Source organism: Acipenser ruthenus, chromosome 2 (genome assembly GCF_902713425.1).
Source record: "Acipenser ruthenus chromosome 2, fAciRut3.2 maternal haplotype, whole genome shotgun sequence".
Lineage (NCBI taxonomy): Eukaryota > Metazoa > Chordata > Actinopteri > Acipenseriformes > Acipenseridae > Acipenser > Acipenser ruthenus.
The window spans coordinates 6564871-6586385 of NC_081190.1; the positions used below are offsets into that span (position 1 = coordinate 6564871).

The 21515-nt window shown below is 36.9% G+C and overlaps 1 protein-coding gene across 4 annotated transcripts in view; it reads right to left on the bottom strand.

Moving 5' to 3' along the window:
* The window catches only part of LOC117404128 (cotranscriptional regulator FAM172A), a 173171-nt gene that overhangs the window by 90373 nt on the left and 61283 nt on the right, over positions 1-21515 (bottom strand). For all 4 annotated transcript variants that reach the window (XM_034006878.3, XM_034006879.3, XM_058987422.1 and 1 more), the window contains exon 7: positions 2502-2714. In XM_034006878.3, the coding sequence (XP_033862769.3) occupies positions 2502-2714 (213 nt within the window). The remainder of the gene's footprint in view (positions 1-2501; positions 2715-21515) is intronic.

Below are 21515 nucleotides of genomic sequence, written 5' to 3' on the forward strand. Positions count from 1 at the left end.
GGATTTATTCTGGTCTGCCTTGTCAGTGAAAGAGAAACTAAATTTGCAGGTTTATTACTAATCTGTTGACATTTGCTGTCTTCACTCTCAAATGCGGCTTGGCAGATGTTTTCAAAAACAAGAATTCTGTCTTATTACAAAACATATTAAACAGCCTTGGCTGGCAGGCTTGTCTGACACCATGTTATTGCCCTGACTAAATCACTCCTCTGCTAAGCCATAATGTAGGCCAGCTAGTACATTATTTCCCAGTTAAGGAAAGATACAGTACAAACTAATAAAGCAAATGCTTTGATATCTAAGGATCTCAGCGGTCAGTGAAGATCACCCATTGTATTGTTCATTAAAAACATATTGGTATAAAATTCATGAATGAGACAATCAGAAAAATGTAAAAGTTAAATATTAATATAAATAATACGCACGCACAGGGGCGCCTGACTTTGTTTAATAGTGGGGGGGGGGGGGGAGGGAAGCACCGGTAAACCTCATTCTTACTGTTCAATCTTTTTCAAGATTCGTTTTTTGTAACACTAGGCCTAAACCCACAAAATTGGACAGATGTTTCAACATAAAATATAGAATATCTACTAACTGTGCATTTATTAAGTACAAACACAAGTAGCGCCAAATGGCAGAACCAGTTCCTGTGGCATATCTGCACAATGCTGTACAGTACCTATAATTCCAACATTCAGCTTATTAAAGGGAAGTGCGAAACAAACGCAAACAATAACATGTACAAAATGTAATAATATGGCTTGTTTATTGACAGATATATAGACATAAGTATGTTAAATTAAAATATTCCTTGCTCGGCTTTGTTTTAAATGTAGTGCTGGATGCTAGGTAATGTTTTTTACGTTTTGTCATCAGACAATGCTGAGCTCAATTACCACAGCGAAACCTGCTGCTACGAGACTTTCGGAAAGTAACACTATTGCAGGACAATGCTTGGTGCTGATAGGTTAAAACAATAAGCACCTGTTTTCTTACTGTTAGCTAACGTTAGCCACGGTGCAGGCCTTGGGTCAAACCAACATGTTTGTGCGTGTAGGGAGAAGTTATTGTGATTGTTTATAAATGTGGCCCATCCTCTGAATACTTTTCCATTTTTATATTTATTTTAAAGATTTCAACGCAAACCAATGCCAAACACAACAAGGTATAACACATAAATAATGACCGAAAAAGGGGGGGGGTGGGGACAAAATATATATTTTGACCCCCCCATATTCAAAATTCATAGGCAAAGGAGAAGAAAAGAACCTAAGCATTGTGCATTCCCTGGTCTATAACTTCAGGGATACTGTCTTTCTGATGTCTGGTCTGTCTGTTTACCATGCTTTATGAACCTCAAAGACAGGCTAAGCATACATATATATATATATATATATATATATATATATATATATATATATATATATACTTGTGTCAAGAGGCACGGCAGATGTGCAGATGATGTCACCTGCATGTTGTGTGCATTGTGTCTTTTTATTTATTACAAAAAAAACCATTTCAGTTTTGCATTTCTCTGATATTAAATACACAAGATAAAGTAATCAGTTCTGGTCTTGCATGCACCGTATCTGACTACTATGTATAATGTATCGTATGGAAAGCAAGCAGAAGCTAATGTCAAAGAGTGAATAATATTGTGTGCCCCCTGCAGAATTAGAAAACCTTGGGTAGCACTGCTATAACGATCTCATGCTGCTAGCATTACAAAGTGCAAAGGTTCACTGAGAAAGAGGAAAAGGAATAGCGAGGGGCTGAGTTTCCTCATTATACCATTCCGGAGCTCTTCTAGCTTAAATATTTATTAAGATATTAATATCTCCTCTTCCTTCATCTTCCTTCAGATGATATGCACCACACAATGCTCGAACGGCCAGTCACACAGAAGCAGAGCTGCAGCCACAGATGGTAAGACGTTAATGAAAGAGAGTAAAATAAATTATCCACTGCATGCACATTATTGGGGTTTTTTGCAGCGTTCACAGATAAAATATAGTTAGGGAGAGATTTATGGTTTGACAAGCCAGCATCGTGATGAAACAACATGCAAATGTATGTCAAGCTACAGTGTGGCAAAGTTAACAAATGTCACATTGCCAAGGCTTTTACTCTGTAGCGTGTTTTTTTTTTTTTACTTTTGAAAACTTTTCAGGTGTTTTGCCTTAGAGCAATCTCTGACACAGTAGCTAGGCAACCGCAGCTTCAAGGCAGCTGAAACAGTCATTTTAAAAAGCGTCTATTAGTTAGATTATTTGAGGTTAAGGAAGCCTCGGTCAAATTTTAAAGTTTAAGCAGTACAATAGTGTATTTTTTAAGAAACATTGAAAAATCTGATAATTACATCCTGAAAAGTGCCTGACAGCAACCCATACCTTCTGTCAGCCTACAAATCAACCAGCAATTACAACTTTCAACGTGCTCCATAAAACAACCTTTAAATACATCTCCAAAAACCTACGAGCAAGCAGAAGAATGTCACTAACCCGGATGGGAATCTGTTCAGTCTCTCTTTCCTGTTGGGGGTTCCTGTATTTTTCATAGAAGTCGCGGCGCTTCTTAGTTTCCTTCTCATCCTTGCGCTCCCTCTTTTCTGCAGGCTCGTCAGAGCTGTCCGGGGAGGGCTCAGTCTGCTTCTTTGTTTTTTCCACTTCGATGTAGTTCTCGTTGGGGTTCAGCACGATCACTCCGTAACCCTCCTGGATGAAGTCAATACAAAAAAACACAGATCAGGGGGACGGCTGTTGATTTTTAGAGCATGTGCTTGTATGGGCATTGGGGTGCCTGGCGTGAAAAAAGAGAGACTTGTCAGGAAGTGTGGCAGTGGATGTGCATTCTGCTGATAAACCAAGCTACCTGATGAAGACTTTGCCCTTGTGTGGTATTTGTGAAAAGTCATTTGGGGATGATTTTAAAATGCAGTTCCTGTGAACTATTAAGAGAGGATTATAAAAGCAAGACAAGCATCCAATGCTTTGAATTACAGTTACTGTTTCCAAAGGGCAGGTGTCAGTTACCATCAAGCATAATCCATTTTCAACATCAACCAGCCTTCAAAATACTGAAACACATGAGTGCTGGGCAATGTTATTTGTCAACAAAACCTGGACACGATGGAATACATAGCTGAACAGTAACAATACTAAAACATGAAAGTAATGCTGTCAAATGAACATTATATAATTCAAAGACCGTCTGACTGAGGCTAAATATCAAACGCTCATCGCAGGTGACAAACTCATGCCAATACAAACTTTACAGACATCTTGCCCTTCTTCCATTTAAATGTCAGCTTTGGATTCCTCTTGCCTACCAGGGGGAACTATAGTTGCTAATGATCATGGTTTCTATGCAAGCTGGCAATTTTCTAAAATCAATTTATGGGCAATCACCAAAAACATTTACTCAAGCCAGGTATTATCATAAACATAACAGCTCAAATGGACCAAGGGGGGTACATCCCCTCATTTCAATGGCTGGCTGTATGGCAATTTGTGTTATAATATATATATATATATATATATATATATATATATATATATATATATATATATATATATACACATACACATCTTAGTCTGAAATGTTCATTACTAAATTGTTATAATTACATTCTGTGATATGATCATTGTTACAGCACCTATTGTAATCATATCATACAAAATGCTTGCTTAGTTGCTATGGAGTGTAAATGCATTATTTCCCCTTCCCCCAAAACAAACCTTTAAATAAGACCAAAAACAGATTTGTATCCCACATTGATAATAAGTTATGTCAGTGATCCCTGGCAATATCATAAATGGGGCATTCAATAAATAGTGTGTGTGTGTATATATGTGTATTATGTGCAATCACCTAACACATTTACCCAAGCCAGGTATTATCATAAACTTATAACACACCCCACTATAGTGTTGTGTGTGTCTGTCTGTCTGTCTATCTCTAGCTATATCTATCTATATATATATAAGTAGCTTTCGAGTTAAGGTGAGAGAAAGCAATAACTACTTATGGGTAGTTGAGATTTATGTAAATATCACAATTACAAGAGCCAATCAAATCGCGTGAAAGTCGCCATAAGGCTTCTACATTCACAGCATTTTAAAAGTCAAAGCACAGTATCTGCAGACATGTTTCGCCCTGTTTATATGACACTAACACAACATTTGCGTTGACAACAGAAAAATAACACATCTTGAGTGATTATAAAAATTATAGTTTTCTCACCCGCAACAATAACGCAATAAGAAAGCCTAAGAATTCAACACATCTACACCAATTAAGACTATACAAAAGCTAAGTAACGGCACTATATCTATAGTATTTATTTTCAATGTCTTTCAAGGAATTCAAAATTCTGGAAATTTTCAATTGAAAGAATATGCATTTTACTGGATAAATGATTTGTTATATTTCACTCAAATAGCATGTAGTTCACACTCATTTTGACAGATACTTTTATAACACACTTAATACGGCAACATTAATTGGCAAAGCAAATACAGTATCATAAACTTACTCCCATTAATTTGGATATGTCCTTGCATATATGTCCTATCATTTATACATGCTACTGTATATCTTTTAAAAGCACAGTATGTAATGTACTTTGCTATTTACATAGTACTCTGCCTTTCAATTCATACTTTTTCTCAAGTTAAATTACATGCAAAACATATTTATTATCTATATAGGGAAGTTCAGTACAACCCATATAAATAAGTAATACATCAATATTATATAAATAAGGGTTTTTCCTTCAATGAGACAAAAACATCTTCAAAGCAGTTTTCTTGAGAGCTACTTTACCAACTGGGTTATGCATTCCATGTCCTAATTTGTAATTAAATCATTCATGAGATCATGCCCAACATTTTGTTTTGTTCTTAAAATGTTGATTTCTTTATTATTCATACATACTAAGCAATAAATAGCAATGTGTTCTTTTATTTCTCCTTTATATATGGGGATCTCTGATTATCTGAAACAACTTTTTTTTTTAAACGGCGAATCTCTATTTGTCAAATATCTATTTCTAAAATCCAATCTCTATTTGAGGCTAAATCTACTGCTAGTCAGGTAAATGGATGACTGTTTTTAGTATTTAAAAAACATGTCAAGTTTTACATAAATCCATATTAATAATACTACTATACATTTTTAGAAAGCTATACGAACCTGACAGAATCACAACCCAGGACTAGAAGAGGGAGCTCTCAGGCTGTTAAATGCTTTCCTAATAATAAACTCATAAATGCAATCCTTCATTATAAATAATGATCACTCCCACCACAACAGGTTGTTCATGTGTTTTCTCCTTTGTGGAAGCCACAATACACATGTATTAAAGGAGTATTAAACACATTTCAAGGGATCCCTTTATTCATGCCCTCATCCATTCTGTGTTTTTCTGAACATTTCATCAGGCTGGGGTTCCTTTGTTAGCAAATGCACTGGAAAACTTGGAGCAAGACTGTCACGTCACAAGCTTTGTGCCACTGCCCACTGGTGGCAGGCTAGATAAATGACTGGCAGTGGCAGTACTAATGCATCAACTTCAGCTTTCCAAGGGAGAATGCTCAGCTGGGGTAGGCTGACTTGTAGGCGTTGCTCCCCAGCTGTGTGGAAACTTTATTGGAGTAACCTTTACCATGCTCTGTCAACCTGAAGCAGACTTGTGCTTCACAAGGTCTTGTTACTTCATTATAGGTTTCAACTACAGGGCCACTAAATTGCTGGTATCTCGGTCCCTTTGTTCAATACATCACTTGCTTTCACAGAAGGAAAGCACTAGCAGTTTTTTTTTTTTTTAATGCAATTGAGTTAAAACAAAAAAAAGACGCTGGATCAAAACCAAAGCCTTTTTTTTCTTTCTTGCACAAAGCACAGCTTTCCAGGGCAAAACACATTACCTCCTACTGACATTTTTACTTTCAAGAAGGGAATAGCTCAGAAACAACCAACTGATAGGCCAACTACAGAGATGTGTTTTTCAGTTTTAAAGAAGGCTCTTGAGAATGCGTTTCCTTTTATTTTAATGCATATATAGTTCATTGTTTTATTAAGGTATCCATCCATCCATTGCTTTATTTATGTTTGTTTTAAATCCAGTCAGAGTTTAGGGAAATTAGATGTGACATTTTATCAAAGTTATACTATCGACTATTTATTTATTATTATTATTATTATTATTATTATTATTATTATTATTATTATTATTATTTACTAATAATTGTCACCAGAATGTTTTCACCAGCTTCATCCCCCCCCCTGCCCCCCCCCCCCAAAAATCCACTAATATGCTTTCTAAATTTCCTAAATGAAAGCCTAATGTACCAATATGAAGGTATCATATGGCTTTATCTCATACATTCCAAGAGCTGTTTTCTCTGGGGCCCCCTGTATATTCAGGCAGCCAATTACAAACTTTCACACCCTCCCAGCGTCTTCTTTCAACTACAACCCCCACCCACCACAACAAAGTGCTGGGACAAAGCACCAGCCTGCTGCACGGAGACAAGCTTTCAGTGGGCAGCCATCGGCGTCAGGGCAGTGGTCAGAGAGGTCACCCCAGGCCCTGTACAGAAAGCTATCCCAATACCTCACTTCAGCAATATTCTTAAGAGCTCTTTTGTCAGGTTGTTTTCATCTGACCCACCCTCAAGACTAAATCCGAGCATTTTTCAGATGTCTTTTTAGCAATCCAGACTCCCTTGTGTAGTCTGCCATTGCTTTTTTGTAAAATCAAATGATTGATTTGTCAGTTACAAAAAGAAAAAAATACAAAAAAGCCAACCTAACAAAACAGCTACTACTAAGGACATGAATGTTTAAATGAAGTACAGTATATCTATATGAGGGTCTATTTTATTGATCTAAACAGTGCCATATCTTTATAAAACCACCATAACATTAATAAATCAGATTTTTCTCAGACATAATTTAACTGTATTTTTATTGCTTGCAGTAATGTTAATAAGTGAGTCTAGAAATCACCCTTACGGTTAAATTATTATTATTATTATTATTAGTATTATTATTATTATTATTATTATTATTATTATTATTATTATTATTATTATTTATATCCGACAATATTTACATCATTAAAATAGACTGCATTAGTTATACATGGCGAATAGATTTCAATAAAATAAATGCTGGACCACACTACATAACTTCTATAAGGGACGGCTACACACTTCACTATAGTCCAAACCCTGTGTCTTCATGATCAAACTGATTTTAATAGAGATCTATCTATCTATCTATCTATCTATCTATCTATCTATCTATCTATCTATCTATCTATCTATCTATCTATCTATCTATATATATATATATATATATATATATATATATATATATATATATATATTCAGGTAGCAAGGCTGAAGCCTAACCACACCATCACGGTTAGGGATCTCTTCAAAGATGCACTAGGAATGCGTGGATGGTCTGGGTTGCAAACATACATGTCTGAGGGTGGAGAATGTGGTTGTTGTGTACAAGGAGTGCAAAGATGCCCAATTGAGGGGAGGGCAAAAGCAGATCCAGCACGTCCTCGCTGTCTGTCCTCGTAAGACTGGCTGTTGATTAGCAGCTTCCTTTGGCAGGCACAGAACTAGAGGGAAACTCACTCGGGCCCCAGTCAATAGGACTCTGGAGGCGAAAAGGGGGTCCGAGACCTGTACAGGAAAACACACTCAGGGGCCCCTGGGTGTGCTTAGTTTACACACAAAAAAAAACATGGACAAATCTATAAGAACTAAATTGAACACAATATAAGAAACACTTTTAAATGATTGTAATAAACTGGAAAACAATAATTGTTGACACACTTAGGAGATCAGACTGGATATATCTTTTAAATTGCAGGGTTTTTTTATATAGTCATAAAAATTAATGTTTTTGTTAATCAATATTAATAGTTCCCCTCCCCTAGTTTGAGAAGACTACTCAGGGCTACATGTTTCTCCATGGTCACGTCTGTCAGCGCCTCTCCATAATCAGCCAACCAAAGTAGTGCTTTTTTTTTCTTTAGCATGCAAGACATTATTATCCACTCTTTAAGATACCATATAACTAGTTTCAACTGTCAGTTTAAACTAGATTCCACCCTCACCGCCATGTGCAGGGTGTGGGGCAGGGGTGGTAGATTAAATCTGGATGTTTATATTATATTTGATATTTTTGTTGACAGCTTATACTGTACTGATATGTTATAGTAGACAAAGAACAACATCTATGCAATGATGAATTTATTAGACTGTCTAGACTTTGGTCATAGACTATAACATCTGTACAGTTCCCGAAACAGTAGACCGAAATAGCAGGACACACAGAAACAACTGGTCCCCAAACGCTAGCGATCATTCCAACTATGATTCTGTGGAAAGAATTAGCCGTAATAATACAAAAAGAGTACATGTTGATAATCTTATTCACTGAAGCCAAAAAAACAAGTTTGAAGTGCTTGATCTCCAGATTTGCTTCCACTTTTCCCTCAACCGTTCTTATTAAAAAAGAAAAACACAACGTATCCAACGTTCTTACTGGTACTTTATAAAAAGTAATTCCAGCACCATAAACCCTCAGTAAGCTATTTAAGCTTTTACACGTGGTACTCTCACCATTCACTGCAAGCTGTTCCCGATCCTCTGGACATGTGTACTTTATATTAAACAGCAAGATTACAATCTGGTGTTTTAACAACCACGCAGCCCAGTACTTATCACCTTCCTCTCCTGGACACCGATATACTCTGTAGCTTATCTCCCAGGTTGATGCAATACGTCAATACTGCATGTTCCTGGCGCAGTTAAACTAGGCTCAACCTCGACTTGAATAGTGCAAACGGTGATAAATCTAAGATTACCCTCATCCCTAAACACAGACAGGATGTATTGCTTTCACAGACACTTCTCAGGCACATCAAATACAAAGCGGACTACAGCAATACATCATGTGAGTATCGAGGGAGAACAGTGATATATACATTTTGTTTTTCGGTGTAGGTTTTTCTTACTTTGTACAGCTTGACATCGGTGTGTTGTTTTAGACTCACACATAAACTACCAGCATGGATCATTTCAGTTCATGCGCTTTTTAATGCATATAGATAAACTTGTGTTTTTATTTACTTAAAGCATGATGAAAAGTACCCTCAGTGTTCATGCATGTATTATGAAGTAACATATGTTACAAAACCCTGAACCCGAATCTTTTCTCTATACACCAAACTGAAGACAGGCTCACATAAATCATCAAAGAAGTGACATTCGTCAAACGTATTGATTGTGTAAGTAAATATTACACAAATCATTTGTCACTTTTTATAGCAAGACAACATGTCAATTGTTCACAGGAACCTCACTGTAAAGAAAGATGGCTTACACTTACTGACCGCTGTGTACAATGAAAACCTGTAAAGCAATCTGCTTGTAAACAAAGTACTCATTATGTGAAATGGACTTTTATAAATACATAATCCTACAATGTATTTTGACACTTCGATACAATAATAACACATAGATCGGATAAATGGTAAAACCAGCCAGGATATGTTATTTTTGCTTAAAAAAAGGGATAATAACAATAATAATAATAATAATAATAATAATAATAATAATGATGTTACACAGCAAATCACATCAATTTACATTCACAAATGAATATGCTCATAGATCTAATAATAACTAGCAGCTGGGTTATTGGAGTGTTTTAGGGGAACTGTATAGAAATCTGTTGCTGTGCCTATTGTAAGGCAGCAGTGTGGAGTAGTGGTTAGGGCTCTGGACTCTTGACCGGAGGGTTGTGGGTTCAATCCCCAGTGGGGGACACTGCTGTTGTACCCTTGAGCAAGATACTTTACCTAGATTGCTCCAGTAAAAACCCAACTGTATAAATGGGTAATTGTATGTAAAAAAATAATGTGATATCTGTATAATGTGAAATTATGTATAATGTGATATGTTGTAACAATTGTAAGTCGCCCTGGATAAGGGCGTCTGCTAAGAAATAAATAATAATAATAATAATATTGTGTTCACCCACCTATATGAAGCCATATTTTCAGATCAATCTAACAATATGCACAGTAATAATAATAATAATAATAATAAATACTATGCTATATATTATTTTGACCAAAGTTTTGGAAATATTCTTAGTTCAATATGCTTTTAAAACAGAACATTTACATTATCTAGAGCAGCAGTTATTTGTTATTGATGACAGTAACTCTTCTTTCTTTTAAAGTAGCTTATTCAAATGATTAGACCTCATAACTGAGCTTTGCTTATATATTAGGGGTGTGTGATAATACTGATATACCGGTATATTGCGATATTCATCAGGAAATACAATAAATCAGCATTTCAATAACAATACCGGTATTTTTGGTTTAACTAATTCAGGGAAACGTCCACCGGAAAATGTCAGCTATTATCTTGCAAGATAATTAGTTCCCGTGAGAACTCGTAATGCGAGCAGTGCTAACACAAAAGAAAATATAGCAGAAGCAAACAGATTTTGAGCTGCTTAAATTCTGCAAAGCAAAGCCACATGTCTGGAATCATTTCCTAATAAAAAAAAAAAATCTAAAAAGGATGTCTGTATCGCATCAAACATTGCGGTATGTTGTTTATGCAAGGCTGTAGTAAAATATGCTGGCAGTGTCTTGGCAAATTTCGAGTGAACAGAGTAAAAACAAAAATATATTTGTGAGTTTTTTATTGGTATTTAATCGTAATGTTGATACTTTTCATGCGTTTTGTTATTTATCATGTCTGGATGCTTTACATCACATTGATCTGCCTGTGATTAAATACATAACCTTTACAGTAAAGCAAATAAAACATAAAATATGATTATATATATATATATATATATATAAATTAAACCATAAGATATGCATGTGTGTATGTTTACGTATTTATGCGTAACTCAGTTATTATTTGTAATATTATATTGAAAAACCCAAACTCATTTGAACTAATTTTGTCTCATACAGACATACCAAAAGTGCTGGTTGTTTTGTTGTTTGGACGCATATTAATAACGTTTGTTAATGTACTTTTACTTGGGGTTGCCATGACAGCAGTACCACCGACCTTACATATCACATTCGCCGGTATCACCCATGGGTCTTGCTTGCAGAAGGAAATTCGAGTCCCAATGAACAAGAAAAGGCTAGTATGTCGATTTTAGGTCAGCAAACAATCACATCTATACTTGGGGCGAATTACCCAGCTAATTCAGCACAGGCAAAAATGATCACGAAGAAGTGCATGTTTTTTAATTGCAGAGTCAACCATTCTGTATGGCCTGAGTTCTTTAGACTTCAGAGGCTTGGTGAAAGACCTAGACCCACGATACCAAGTACCCAGCAGGAAACAGTTCAGAGGACCCACGATACCAAACACCCACGACACCAAGTGCCCATGATACCAAACACCCACGATACCAAGTGCCCATGATACCAAACACCCACGATACCAAGTACCCAGCAGGAAACAATTCAGAGGACCCACGATACCAAACACCCACGACACCAAGTGCCCATGATACCAAACACCCACGATACCAAACACCCACGATACCAAACACCCACGACACCAAGTGCCCATGATACCAAACACCCATGATACCAAACACCCACGATACCAAGTACCCAGCAGGAAACAATTCAGAGGACCCACGATACCAAACACCCACGACACCAAGTGCCCATGATACCAAACACCCACGATACCAAACACCCACGATACTAAGTACCCACGATACCAAACACCCATGACACCAAACACCCACGATACCAAACACCCACGACACCAAGTGCCCATGATACCAAACACCCACGATACCAAACACCCACGATACTAAGTACCCACGATACCAAACACCCATGACACCAAACACCCACGATACCAAACACCCATGATACCAAATACCCACAATACCAAGTACCCAGCAGGAAACAATTCAGAGGTTATAATTAGGGGTCTACTTAAATCACAGTAAATTTATATATTTTTCGTGGGTAGGTTATGGAATTAAATTAGGATTTCGCTGACCTGTTTAAACATTAAATAAATAAGTAGACAATATTTCAGAGCACTATAAAAGCCTAAATATAGTGGTACTTGCTTCCTTACTAAAACAGAGTGCTGTCATTTGTTAAAAGCAGGCATTCAACAACCCTCAGCAGTTGCTGCCGACATTCTCGGTCTGGTGTGAACTTGCCCATACATTGAGACTGCACGTGCTGCATGCACTGACCGACAGGAATACTTTTTGGTCTGCGCTGACTTTCCAGTTTGTTTTCTGAAAGCTGTTTATTTTACGTTCTGTTCAGCAGCATCTGTAGTAGCCTTTCGTTTAATGTGTGATTCTGAAGCTAAATAGCGATGTGCAAAACAATTCCCTCCATCTGCATGTACAGTTTCTTTGGGAAATATCTTGACACGATCATCAGCCGAAATATACTTTGCTTTTTTTGCTTTCTTGTCCATTTCTGGTATTTTACCTCCAGTGCTGAAAACCCGATTTTAAAAACAATGCAGCACTGACTTTGTCCCACCCCCTATTGTACAGTACAGGGCACAGAAAAGCCAGTACAGACGCACTGATAGGCTGATTAAAACACGGTTGTCATTTGAACAGTAAACAAAAACATTAACCACTTTGGAGTATTTTTCTGTACATGTTATTTGTCTAAGGACTTTATTTTTTGTAAGTTTTTGGCCTAAGTGCAATGCACACAGGACAGTGAAAGCCTATCTACAGAAGGAAGATACCTGGTTTGCGTCGCTTGCGTTGTGCAGTACTTCTTTTTTTTTTTCTCTCCGTACTTGTCCGATGTGCATTGGACCCTAAAAGAGGTGAATTTCGCAGTGACCCCTCAATTTCCAAATTTCTGTGAAATCACGATTTAGGTAGACCCCTAGTTATAATATCACAGGTGTACAACAAAGTCAAGGCTGTGAAGTGAAAGCTGAACTGCAGAATGCTAAACAAGTGTTAACTTATAATAACTGGCATTTATTCACATGTTGAGTTCAGAAAAAACAGGTTTAATATAAAATGAAAATAAAGATATTACTTATAATAAAACATTTAAAACTACATTTAAAATCAATGTTTTTAGAGAATTTTAAATAGCTAATTCAGTGTTCAGTTCTCATTTTGGTAGCAAGAAAATCAACATCATTCAGCGCTGAATTTCAATATGTATCGCAATATTGTCTTCAGGATTGCAATATATTGCAATACAGATCCTCAGTCCCAATACCCACCCATATTATAGATGTATCCCATCTTTAATAAATACTGTAGATAATGACTGAGTTGGGATTGACCCTCTGTTTTTTATTTTTAATAATACAGTTACCATTTAAATAGCAGATATAATAGTAAACTAGTCACCTTTGGATGCTGACTCCTGTATTTAGTTAATGCACCTCAGCTACACAGATATGAGTCTTGAAATCATCCTATTCTACAGTAAATAAAAGAGCACTGCTCTGAGGAAACAATGGACGCAACAGGAAGAATGACTGAAGTAATACACAGGAACAAAAATAAAAATCGCCATTGTTATGCCTAAAGCTATTTGATTTATATTTCTATATTGTTTCCCCTCAGCATACACACACATTTTTTAATGAAGGAGAAAGGACATACAGATCATAGAATGATATATGCTCTTGTATTCTTGACCAACTATTTTATATATAAATCATATCCCTGACGACAGAAGTGTCAATCTAATAATAAGCATTATGCAAATCTTTTTTTTTTTTTTTAAAGGGTTATTTTTCCGCTTTCTGGAAGACCACCTTGCTTTTGACATAATAAGGCCTGGGGAGTGAGTGAGTGTGTGTGTGTGTGTGTGAGTGTGTGTGTGTGTGAATGTGTGTGAATGTGTGAGAGAGAGAGTGTGTGTGTAATTGTTAAGTAGCAGAATAGACAGTTTGGTTCCAAAACATCCCTAAAATACACATAGACATTTACAGGATGTGGTTTTGCCTGTAGTGTGCTGCTTCAAGGTATCTTTATTTTGTAAAGGGTGCTTCTCACAGGCCAATCTATCCGGCAACAAATACAACAGGAGAGAAACCACAGTGAAACACGGTTAGAATCGCTGTTTATGTTCAGAAGCAGCACACACAAACTGCACAGTTTACTCGTGGTGTTCTCCAGCATGGCTCAAATGCAAGAACAAAATAAAAAAAATCAAATGGCATTACTGAAGTATAGGCTATATAATATGTGCTTTTGTTATTTTCTTTATAAAAAATAAAATACATCATTAAAATAAACAAATACATAGAAAGAAACTGTATAGAGCTATTCCGTGAATGGATATTTTACAAAAAAAATAAATAGTGACTACTGGGCCTCTGTGCAGTATGAATCGATGGACCAAATTATAATACAGTTTATATCTTTTCAGTATAAATATAAATATATATATATATATACACACACACACACACAGTGCTCATCCGTTATAACGCGCCTCGTTATAGTGCGGAATTGGTTATAACACGGTAGGGCTGTGGCTCCCATTTGCTCAATAATGCCATTACTGTAGCCCTTTTATACTGGTTATAAGATGGGAACACAAATAGCACGGTCTTGTAACTATGGCAGCCTATCAGTACCTCCACTGTTTTCAAACACACTTTCTCTTGACAAAGGTATATTAAACATTCCCGAAACATTGGGAAGTTGGCTCTTTTGAGCAAAAACTATAAATATATGTTTACTATTTTATTTAGTATGTACATCCAACATTGAAGAAGAAGAAGAAGAAGAAGAAGAAGAAGAAGAAGAAGAAGAAGAAGAAGAAGAAGAAGAAGAAGAAGAAGAAGGTGGTACAAACCTCTTTCTTATCATTGTTGATTAATTATTGACACTCTTACACAATGGAAAGGTTATACACAGATGAGGCACACAAGCCAGGTGAGGCCGGGTCAATGGAAGAAAAGCAAGTCCGATCGGAACTCAGGACCTCGCCGAAATGAGCTGCTGGCAGTTAAGTAGGGTCACATTTTTCACATTCTTTTAATGTCACTGCAACCTAGTAACATAGTATGCACTGTTAAATATATACAGTACTGAACACTGAAATCAGGTAAGTATTTGCAAAGGATTCCAGCAGTGATTAATGTTATCACTAGCTAAAAACTGGCTGGCATTTGTGTGCATTACTGCAGCTTAAAGCTAGATGCTTTAAATTGAAAGTATATCCCTGTTAATCTAGACTGTTAGCCAGCAATCGTAAGGTCAACAGCAATCTAAAATATTTGAGGAAAATGTTACATCCTTTTTAATCTCTCATGGCTGGGCGAATGAATAATGAGTTGAACGCCTTCAGCCCTGGGTATTAATCTTGCTACATCCTGTGCCCCCATGTGTCCGCAAGGGTCAGGGGTTAAAGTGGAATCCCTTGACCTCTCTCCCCTAGCTTTGGGCTTCCAAGTAGGCGCCAGCGAAAGATAATTTACTTTAGGTTAACCAACATCATTTTTCAAGTTCAGCATTCCATTTCGAGCGTTTGCTACAAGATCAGTACCGATACCAATGGGGTGGGCAGAAGTGTAAGGTTTGAAGAATCAGAAAAGTGGAGAAATTGCCTTGCTGTAAAACCCCCAATGTCCCCTTTACTGAGCAGGTCTCGCCATAATTGAGAGGGATACATGCCATGTAAATAGAGGGCCTGCCTCCCGTTCAAGTTACAACGCTGTGGGTGCAAGAGCCGGGTAAGGTCATGTCAACCAATCACAAGCCACAAGTGAAGCGTTAAAGTAAACACAACTCTCGGAGATGCATCTCGGCTTCAAAAATACACCCTCAATATTTGAGCAATTTTCACAAGACGTGACCAGAGACTTAAGAGCCCTGAAATGATGGTGGTATCTTCTTGTGTGTGTGTCTCTGTGTGTGTGACTTCTCGACATGCATTCTGTCAGGTACCCAGTATTTAAAATTAGGACCAATCTGTATAAAAAACAAGAACAGGAACAGGAAAAAGAAAAGGCTTGGCATTACTGCGAAGCTTGCATTGTCCTTTCAAGTCTATCGGGGGGAAAAAAAAAGTTAAAAGCAGCTCTTTAAGACAGCAGGAAAAGAAAACACACCGCAAAAAAAGAGAGGACCACCTGTTGTCTATTATTTTTACATACTGCTTACTCATAAATCATAACACAGGGTAATTAATCAAGCTGTCAAAAAGAGGGTGAAAGGTTCTGTGCTGGGGTCAGGGGTCAGGCCCAGGCTGATGGAGGTCAGGGTCACACTGCATTCCTCATTATCAAGTTGGGATGAGAGAAGGCCCAAGCAAACAAAAGCGAAAGCAGATGGAGAAGGACGGATAGAAAAGAAAATCTGACAAAAAAAGAAAAAGAAAAGTGAAAGAAACTGTCAGCTGCGTGCAAATGAAGATAGGTAACCAAGTCCAAAAAAGGAAGGGGGGGGGGGGGGGGGGGGGACAAAAAAAAGGAAAGCGAAGAAGAACATGGTCTGAAGAAGGGTCCAGATGAAAATGTTATGAATCCACTTTTGCAGATCTGATTGTTCTCAGTTCGTCTCACTGCAGAATTGCATCAGGAAGCACAAAGACAGATCTCGGTAGGTGCAATATTACCTCTCCAAAAGCTCAGGAACGGATCTTTAACAACAGAATCAAGATTAGAGCAAGATCTAGTTACAATCAAATGCTCAAATAAAAGATTAGATACAGCCAGATTATTCATCTAGACGGTTTCAAAGACAGGTAGCTGGGCAGACAGATACAAACACAGGACACACCTGTTTTTTTGTTTTTTTTATAAACTTAGTCCTTTCAGCCTAAACTGCAGTGGTATACATACTGTTATGTATTAGATTTTTGTGTCATGATTTTCTTCTCACAAGCTGTCCACCGATCTAGGGTAAATTATTATTAGACATGAATACAAATATTCTTAAATTACAAAGCTAGGAGTACAAGCTATACTACTTGTTCAACACCTAGAGTATTATGCTGACATTGTGGAATCTTGTCTATAATAGTGTGGCTACAGTAGATATTTTCTTGACTGTCCTTATAGAAAACATGAATGTATCTTTATTTAAACTGGCTGAACTTTGGAAAAATAAAGACTTTTACATTTTCTGACGTTTGTTATCAGTATGAGCAGAAATTTACAGCTATGGCGAAAAGTTTTGCATCACCTAGAACTTTAGGCTTGAGACAAAAAAAAAAGAAAAAAAAAAAAACTATATGAACATAATTTAGACCTTTTACTTAAAGAAACTACAAAATGATAATCGCAAGTGTCTAGCGGAAGCCATAATTGTTGTACAGTATTTCATGTTAGATTTCCAAATGTCACAATTTTCAACGCATCAGTTTTTCGTTAAGTATATGGAAAACTACAAAGCGGTGTGTAATTCAATGTGTTAACGTAACATTACTCAGCAGATTTCATTCAACTTTATGAAGCAAAATTGGTTAATTCTATAGGGTGATGCAAAACTTTTGGCCATAGCTATAACCACTAGAGATGTTATTTATTTTAGTTTTCTTCTATACAAACATGTCTTTAGTTTCTAATACCTATTTTCATCGACATCAAATATGTAAATGAATTACATCATGTTGCCTCTACAAGTTTTATAAATTAGTAAATGAATAAATAAATACATCAATAAACATCTGGTAGTCTTATTAGACTGTAAAACAGTGGTTTTAATTATGAGGTGATCGTCTTTCTTTTTACTAAGGTGCCCTTATAGTGAGATTTTACTGTAATTATATATCTACAAACTTTTCTGGTGTGTTTACTGCATCTATTTTGCTGTCTATGTACTTGCTTATCATACTTATCATGCTTCTAACACTTTACATTTACCTACCATTAAATATACACAAACTTGTGACAGGAATGACAAATTACAGAAAAAGACAATAAAGTAAAATTTATTGAATCATCACTACATTTATATGTACGCATGAATTATCAGAATTTAAGACTGAAAAATCAAGATAAAAAATGATAATTCAAGATAAAAAATGTAAATATGTATTCACATTACAAAGCATATTTACAGTAAGCTTATTCTGGCAAGACACAACCAAGCTCATAACGCAGAGTCCGGAATTAGATGCAGAATCCTGTGCAAAATTAGCTGTCACCCTTTCCTCAAAATCTTTGTTAATCTCATTTCCAGTGTTTGCAGATTTATCAACACATGCATCAATGTCAGCTCCTTGGTTACTGAACCGCAATACTCGGAAGAAGATATAATTAAAATGTTTTGGCAGAGAAAAGGTGAAATTGTGTCTTTCTCCATTCCCCGAGGAGTCTGTAAAACATCTAGCATGTAATGACAAACACACACCCTCGTCTCAAGCCATGACATCCAAGGTCAGCGGACTGCTATTATTTAATGGCATTCGCTTTGCACTTATACATACTGTCTGCAGCCTGCACTGAACTTTTAATGGGCTTTTAGCACAAGGACTGGTGTAAAAGCACGAGCAAGTTTAACACTCATTCTCCTCTTTCAGGATCCGGTGACAGTTTTACTGTTTAAAAATATTCTTTTTATTATGCTTATCAGCAATACAACTGATTATACAAAGAACAATAAACTAACCTACAGTCACACGTTTATGTTTGTAGAGCTATAAATAGCCAGCAGGATGTTTTCTATGTTTTTTTGGGGGGGGGTGGGGTTGACTGTTACATGCACAATCTGCAATTGTGTAATTTCCTCACCATTGTGAAGATTTCTGCTAATTTTCAAATCATTTCAACAAACAATTTGCAAGTCATAGGAGACAGGCTTTCATGAACCAAGCATCCAAATATATAAGAAAATGTGCTGCAGGGTTGTGCGTGTAAGCTAATTAATTAATTATGCTCATCAATGGCTGCAAGGCTTACACACACTTATCGGTCCCATCAGAGACACAGTGGTTGGAATAATTTGCCAGTACTTTTGAAAGCAACAAGGAATCGCTGTGTGTCCTATGGGTCATGTGATTACCTCACTCTTCAATGATTCCACTCATGCACACACAACTTATCCCATGTGCCCGCCATCACTTTATTTAGGGTGTGAAACCTGTATGACCTTAAGCTATTTAGATAGACTTGTCACATGACACCTGCAGAAGCACCATCTTGACATTCTGTTCAGGACGATGCAGGACTAAACACACACTTTTTAAAAGACATTTAAAAATTGCCATGCTAGATTTAGGCAAACTACTGTAGGAATGCAGTCTAGCCCTAGGAACCTGCCACAAGCATGCATCTAAAAAAGGCAGTGTATTGCAGGGAATGTAAATAGGAGGTAGGCCATGGAGTTGGGGTAAGACTACTGACAACAAGAAGACATTAAGCATTAGCAGAGAGAACTGTAAACTACAGTAGGTGCCAGCAGATCCTGATTAGAAATACAAACTCAGTCACTTTTCTCTTCGTGACTTTAGAAGAGGCCAACCCACAACTGCACCTTTCACTTCACTTCCACACAGATACAATACTTGATCTAAGTCAACATCAATAAGATAAATAAAAGATGTGCTTCATCCAGAGGTTGATTCTATGGTAAATACATTAAAATCAAAAATATAATTTTGTATCTTCCATTCTTTCCCTTTGTGTAGGTTGTCTATTTTGACAGGCAACAAGTGTGCCTGTGCCTCTGTGTGTGTCCTTTTCTGCTACCTGATGGGAAACTCGGATGTGTCTCTGTCACTGCTTTTTGAAAGGTCTGTAGAGGAAGGAATGAATACCTGGGTCCCTAGGAACGCATGTCATCAAGCCTTCAGAGACAAAACACCATCCCTTCTCAGCTACCTGTCCCACTGATCCTCTATGAGAGGGAAGAAGCTAACAGACAGGGCTCTTCCCAGCATTCCCTGCTCATCACACAAATCATAGGGGACAGTCTGCAGTCCTTCACAGAACTTAAACGGCCAACAAACATGGTTATGAGGCAAGAGATTTCAATAGAAAAATATGAATATAATAAATAAAACATTACTGGAAAAAGCAATGGCTTGTTACACTGCTTTATGGGTCTTCTTGGTGGTTTAAGAACTGTTTGACTATACAAACTAAGGAGTTGATTTGATCAACTTATAGTCTGCTAGATAAGTCACAGTTTTATTTTTATTTATTTATTTTTTTTTTTTGAGGATTGTATTGCACTTTTTAAAGCAAGTTGGTAAAACTCCAAAAACATTTAATAAAAATAAATCCAGTTGCCGATTATCCCAGCAGGGACACAGGTTGATCTAATTAACCTCTCAGCACAAACGTTTGTTATTTTTGCCTGGCTTTTCTTTAACTTTATTTACTTACCGAAACATGACACCAGTTACGTGATTATGTGTCAATATTCAATTCTGAGCATTCTGAGCAAATAAACATTAATACTTGTAGAATGCTTCCCGATAAAGAGAGTAAAAGTGTCCTTTTTATTCCATTGACACCTAGATACTATCCAGTAAAAGCCTTCAGTCTTGTTTTTCATGTTACAATGTGCTTTAAAAGACCTCTACTGTTTCCCTCAAATCTAAAATGAAAGAAATGTGAACTCTACAAAATAAGAATTCATTTTGGGTGCCAATGTTTTCACCACAATGAGAAGAGGCAGGAGGCAGGACAGTTTAAAATCTAACAAAGAACCACTTGGCATTCTCAGCTGTATTGCATTTTATAAGTGATGCAATACTTATCTGTTGGGTGTGCTTGTTTGAAACTGACTAATGCATCCTTTAAGGTTAGGTAATCCGTTTTAAGCAGAAGTTGGCAGGTGGTCTAAGTGTTAAATATTGATTTTTAAAATCAACTTTTTGCTTTCCATTTATCAAACTGGTCCGTTATCCAAGGATATGGGCAGGCAGGGTGATTCAAAGTCTTGTGTTTTACTGACCCGCTTTGAGTCCCCTCTATTGAGGACCCATAGCAAAACAGCAGCGCACTGGGGCCCCCTTCACATCTTTACATACAGAGCAGGTACTCCATTGCAGCCTCCCTTTGTTTCGCCAAAGCATCTGACATCCCTACTTCTTGGTGGTTCCCATGCAAACAGACACACACACACTGTGCACCATCAACAAGGAGACATAAATATATGATGCAGAGATCAACAGTAACCTGCTTTGTTAATGTATTTTACACATATTATTTTGTTTTAAATCAGTCCCAACTGTAGCCGTCTGTCTTCAGCGAACCCAATCATATCTAACATTACTATGCTGTCACATGTTTTTTTTTTACCTTTTCATTTTGAAGCAATGCACTATCCGCAACCGTTTCGTTTTTGACTGCTGTCCGAGTCTAAATGTCGCTGGATCGTAGCTCGACGTATGTGATCCAATGCAACATTGCAGGTTATACTAAATAGTTTGCCACCAGTAGAATGCAAAATTGTTGTACACGATCCACTGCAGTAATTATTGTAGTTTTTTTATTCATTTTGGACATTCA